This window comes from Orycteropus afer, unplaced genomic scaffold (genome assembly GCF_000298275.1).
Source record: "Orycteropus afer afer isolate SDZICR_OR568_19922 unplaced genomic scaffold, OryAfe1.0 scaffold00125, whole genome shotgun sequence".
NCBI classification, from domain to species: Eukaryota; Metazoa; Chordata; class Mammalia; order Tubulidentata; family Orycteropodidae; genus Orycteropus; species Orycteropus afer.
In genome coordinates, this window is record NW_006921712.1 from 4,966,416 (window position 1) to 4,972,577 (window position 6,162).

Genomic DNA, 6,162 nt, shown 5'->3' on the forward strand with positions numbered 1-6,162 from the left:
AGTACTTTTAAGATATTGATGATACAAATCTTCAGGTTGCTTTCCAACATTAAGAAACAGTATAAAAAATACCTCTTCTCCATAAGCTTTTCATCAGCAGTTTGAGATCATATTATTTTCAGTAATTATATAAATATAATTTTTTAAGTGTGGGAATACCATAAGTGTATGAAAATTTTCTAAGGTTACATGTGCAATAAAAATCCACTTAAGTGTTGAGTCTTTGCTATAATAATAAGGTGCATCCTGATCTTCTCCATTTCTTTCCTTTCATGCCGTTGCCCCCACCCACCAAATGATCTATCCCTATTAAATCAGTCCAAATTTGCTCCACCCATACCAAGTATTTCTTAGATTTTTTAAAAAATTACTTATGTGTTCTTCTGTTTTCTTTCTTTCTTATTTAATTTTTACTCATCTTGAGGGACCAACCCGATTTTCTTATCTCCTTGACCTCTTCATTATGTTAACTCTTAAACTCCTTTTCACTGATTTTCAACAAAACTTAAAGTCTGGATCATTATTTATACTATTTTACTTCATGGAACTCTGGTAGCATAGTGCCTAAGGCACTTGACTGCTAACCAGAAGGCTGCTGTTCAAACCCACCAGCCACTCCTCGGAAGGAAGGTTGAGCAATCTACTTCCAGTGCTACTGCCTCAGAAACCCAAGGAAGGGTCGCTATGAGTCGGGTACGACTTGATGGCACATAAGAACAACAACACTTCATCTTCTTAAGCTGATTGAGGAGTATTCAATTATTTTTAAAATCATGTATTCCTTACAGTATTCAGCAAAGAGCTTTGGAAAAAAATCTCAGTATGTTAAATTATTATTTAGTGAATGAATATGATATGAAAAAAAAAACATAAAAATTTGTTGCTGACAGACAGTAAAATGTAACAGTGTGAGAGTATGTATATGGATATGGGGGTTGAGACAGTAGAGATAGCTGGAATAACATCTTTCCATTATAACATAGCATATACTGCTGTTTTTAGATCCGAGTATGTTTTATTTCCTGCAGGAGCATCTGCATCTCCATTAAAGATACTCTGCACCCCTGATGGCATAAGACTTCAGTGTTTCATGAAATATTTTACAGAAGAGATGAAGGTGAACTGGTATCAAAGGTAAGTAAAGCATTAATTGAATGTGACCATGCCATAGACAAGGGGTGTGCATAACGCTGATGACTGGGAGCCCCGTGAAACACAGCAAAATCTCATGGCCCTAGCCATCCTCTCAACAATTCATAAATCCAAGAAATCTTATATATATCTTATATAAATATATCTTATATAAATATAATACTACTGGGCTGTGGTAGTGATGGGGAATCATGCCATTCGGGAAAACAAGAGAAGGATAATAAGAAAGTGGCAAATTTCTTTAACTTCATCATGTTGCCAAAGCTGGCTGTACTTGTAACTCATATTTCATCTGGAATTTAGCAGGGAACTAATGGAAAAATAATATTTAGAAACCATGCTCCAAATTTCCAGTCTTGATTTCCCAGTAGACTTCATTAAAAAGAAAAGGACTTAAATTCACCCAATAATTTAAATTAAAGAAGAAAGAGAGAAAACAAGATCAACCTGAAAAAACAGTCAGTTTTCTGCATTTTGTATTTACTGCTCTGTTGCTTCTATAGGTGGGTAATTATCACTGTTAAAGCAACTGCCAGACTTTTCACGTGAGTGATCACTGTAGAACTCACAGCATCAGAAACATACCCTGCCCCCCACCCCCAGCCACCTGGTGTCTGCCTTCTTTCATATCTATATCAGAAGCTGATATCTACAGCAACGAGTCAAGGTAGCACACTTGAATTTAAGAGTTCCTTTGGAAATTAGGATTGATCTCAGGATTCATCCTTTTAGTATATAATTGCAGAATAAAAGTAGGTTTCAGATATGGGGGCAGATGGACCAAGGACCACTTCTTTTTATCTATATTTATTCTAAGAAAAGAACACAAAGGCATCATTTTTAGGACAATTTTTCAATGATGTATACATACCAAAATTTTATGCTCCTCAATTAACTGTATCTTTTAATGTCCACATCATGCCTTTAGATATTATGTCTTTCTAATTGATATTTCAGAAGGAAAACTCTATGGTTATGACTATTCCACTTTTATAAATGTTATTTTGTTTAGGTGAATCTATTTATTAGTAAATTGAAGGGCTAAAAAGGTTCTCTTTTGCCTATTTGATTTTGACATACTATGCTTTTGTCTAAAATACTGTGTTTAGAGACAAAATAATAAGACATATTGGTATATTAGTACATCTGTAGTTGGAATCTTACATTTCTATCTTTTACATACTGTAGAATTCAATATTAAGTGGAATCATTCTAGATCTAGATACCATAGTTTGGTAAGGAAGTGCACTAAAACCAGGGTCCTTTTTATAAGGGATTCCAATAACAAAGATTTCATAGACTGAAACTCTGGTTATTTTTGTGATATAATTGTTTGTAAGGATTTATTTTTTAAGACAATGAATAAATCTATGTTTCTAGCTGAATCAAGCATTCCCCTGCAATAGGAGGATTAATCACCTCCTTCTCTGTGCTTTCTCATTATTTACAGCATATTGACTTGTAGTAGGTTGTATGCAGTTGTAATATATGTCTCTCATTCACTTGTAAACATTCACTTCTCCCCTGGGAGAAGATATCTCCAGCTTTATATTTCTAGTGCCCAGTGTAATAATACTTGGAACATATAGTGTAGCATGCCTGTCCCAGTAGCATATTGGGGTATAGAAATATCAAACACACACACACACACACACACACACACACACTACATAAACACACATGAACATGTGTGTGCATAGATATATGTGATATTAGCTTTATTGAGCAGTTATTTTGTGTTAAACACTTATAATACATTATCTTATTTAATTCTTACAAAAGCTCTATGAATTAAGTATTATTATTTATGTTTTATATATGTGGAAACTGAAGTTTAGTGAGAGGAACATAAATTGTTTTAGTCAAAGTTACAAAACAAGTAAGTGAAAGAGAAGATATTTAAATGCTGGTTAGTCTAACAGCAGCCACTACTATACCAAGGGAGCATCAAGGCTAGTAGGGGACATAATTATAAATAGATAAATAAGTGGGCAGGTAAGGGCACAGATCAGATAAAAAAATCACTAGGTCTAAAAAGAGAAGGTCATATAATTATAAATTTCCATAGATTCATAAAGGTGATATTATTTCTATGTTTCCTGTTTCCAAAACAGAATGTTATATAATATAATAGGTATTTATGTAGCACTACTATAATTAAAACGTACCTTTTAGTTATATTTGACTATTGAACAATATAAATAGTTTAAAATACATTTTTAACCCTTTTGTGACCCATAGGACATATATTGTCCACCAACATTTTCAGCCTCTCAAGTTTCTTGAGAAGCTGCTATCCCAGTTGCAATACATGCTACTGCCTGGCAGGGGCATGTATAACTGCATGGATCTGAAGAAATCGGTCTCACTCCACCAATCCTATCACCTGAGTCCACTTGAGACATATATGTCCCATATACCTGTATCCAAATCCATATTATCTCAACAACTTGTTTTATCTTGATTTCAGCATGCCTTCCATTACTGAAAACACATAGTATCAACAAAAAATTTCAAAGAAGAAAATAATTCAATCATTAATGGGTTAAACTATCTTTTGTAGTTATGTTTTATAATTAAGCTGTAACTTTTAGTTATGTTTTAGTAATTGATCATTAAACACATTTTTTACAGCAACTAGAAAAATATAAAATAATATTAACTTTTTTGAGCCATTATGTGCCTTTTGAGGCTAAACGGTCCACTTAAGAAATCTCTGATGCTTGAATAATGTGCTTGTTGAAGGTTTAGACTGTGAACACTAGAACATTTTGGGTTAATGGACATTGTATCAATAGAGTATGGTAAGAATTTTGTGAAATGCGAATGTAAGTAAGGACAATTGTTCTTTGTTTGAAAAGGCTGATTAATATATCAAGGCATGTAGAAAATGTCACTGTTAAAGAAGGGCTGGAAACCTACTCAAAATGAGTTAGAAGTATACTAAGCAGAACTCAGCAAAAATGTTCTTCATGAAAAGGATTTTGTAGCCTTGCTTAAAGGTGAAATTAATATGTCATCTAGAAATGGCTAATCTCAAGTTGTTGAAGTATCGACAATTTAGAACTTGGAAGTATATTAGCTACTAAATAATTTCATGGTGTCTTTAGAGAAGAAGGAAAAAGCATCCTTTAATCTCAGAATGTACATTTTACTTCAACTCAGGAAATCTCATGCACAAAGCTCATATGTGAAAATTCTCCCCTGAAATCTCAATGTATTTTTATTTTTTAAAAAATGTATCAAGCTATAATTTATTTACAACAAACTGCATGCATTTGAACTGTAAAATTTGATGCTTTGACATAGTATACACCTCTAAAATCATTACCCCTGTAAAGACTGTGAACTTATCTATCACCCTCCAAAATGTATCGCTCCCCAGCCCTACTCCCAATCCTAGGCAGCCACTAACTGCCCTCTGTCACTCTATGTCATGGTGACATTTTCTAGCTAGGGAATCATACAGTATATTCTTCTTCTTCTTCTTCTTCTTCTTCTTTTTTTTTTTTGGTCCAGATTCATTCCCATAGCATAATTATTTCAAAATCCATCTACATTGTGTGTGCTAATATTTCATTCCATTTTATTGCTGAGTAATATTTCATTGTATGAAGAAATCACAATTATTTATCCTTTCAGCTCTTGTTGGCCATTTGTGTTGATCCCATTTTTGTGTATTACAAACAAAACTGTGTTGGACATTCATGGACATATATATGGATATGCACTGTCAGTTCTTAAGTGAACACCTAAGAGTGGAATGGCTGGAGCATATGATGTTGTTGTTGTTGTTAGTTGTCATCAAGTTGGTCCCGACTCACAGTGATCCTATGTACAACAGAACAAAACATTGCCCAGTACTGTGCCAACTGCACAGTCTTTGCTACACTTGAGCACATTGTTGTAGCTGCTGTGTCAGTCCATCTTGTTGAAGGTCTTTCCATTTTTCACTGACCCTCTACTTGACCAAGCATGAGATCTTTCTCCTAAGAATAGTCCCTTCTGACAAAATGACCAAAGTAGTAGGTGCGACAAAGTCTGGCCATTCTTACATCCAAGGAACATTCCAGCTGCACTCCTTCCAGGATAGATTGTTCATTCTTCTGGTGGTCCTTGATGTTTTTAATATTCTTTGCCAACACCATAATTCAGACATCAGCCCTTCTTTGATCTTCCTTATTCATTGTCCAGCTTTCACATGCATGTGCAGCAATTGAAAATTCCATGACTTGGGTTAGGTGCACCTTAGTCTTCAAAGTGACATCTTTGCTTCTTAACACTTTAAAGAGGTCTTTTGCAGCAGATTTGCCCAGGACACTACAACATCTGATTTCTTGACTGCTGCTTCTATGGGTATTGATTTTGGATCCAAGTAAAATGATATCCTTGAAAACTTCAATCTGTTCTTTATTTATTGTGATGTTGCTTATTGGTCCAAGTGTGAAGACTTTTGTTTTCTTTATATTGAGATGTAATCCATACTGAAGATTGCAGTCTTTGATCTTCATCAATACAGGCTTCAAGTCTTCCTCACTTTCAGCAAGCAAGTTTGTGTAATTTGCATATCACAGGTTGTTAATGAATCTTTCTCCAATCCTGATGCCATTTTCTTCTTCATATAGTTCAGCTTCTTGGAGTATTTGCCCAGCATACAGATTGAACAAGTGTGGTGAAAGGATACAACCCTGACACACACCCTTCCTTATTTTAAACCAGGCTGTATCCTCTTGTTCTGTTTGAATGACAGCTTCTTGGTCTGTGTACAGGTTCCTCATGAGAACAATTAAGTGTTCTGGAATTCACACTATTTGCAATGTTATCCATAATTTGTTATGATTCACACAGTGGAATGCTTTTGCATAGCCAATAAAACACAAGTAAACATCTTTCTGGTATACTTTGCTTTCAGTCAAGATCCATGTGTATCTTGAATTTCTGGAAGTTTCGTTTAAATATACTGCTGCAACTGTTTTTGAATTATCTCCAGCAAAGTTTACTTGCCTGTAA

At 34.4% G+C, this 6,162-nt stretch overlaps 1 protein-coding gene across 1 annotated transcript in view; it reads left to right on the forward strand.

The window, feature by feature from the left end:
- Window positions 1-6,162, forward strand: part of MYOM2 (myomesin 2) — a 164,728-nt gene that overhangs the window by 147,219 nt on the left and 11,347 nt on the right. Inside the window, exon 31 of the mRNA XM_007944429.1 lies at window positions 1,029-1,134. Coding sequence (XP_007942620.1) covers window positions 1,029-1,134 — 106 coding nt within the window. The remainder of the gene's footprint in view (window positions 1-1,028; window positions 1,135-6,162) is intronic.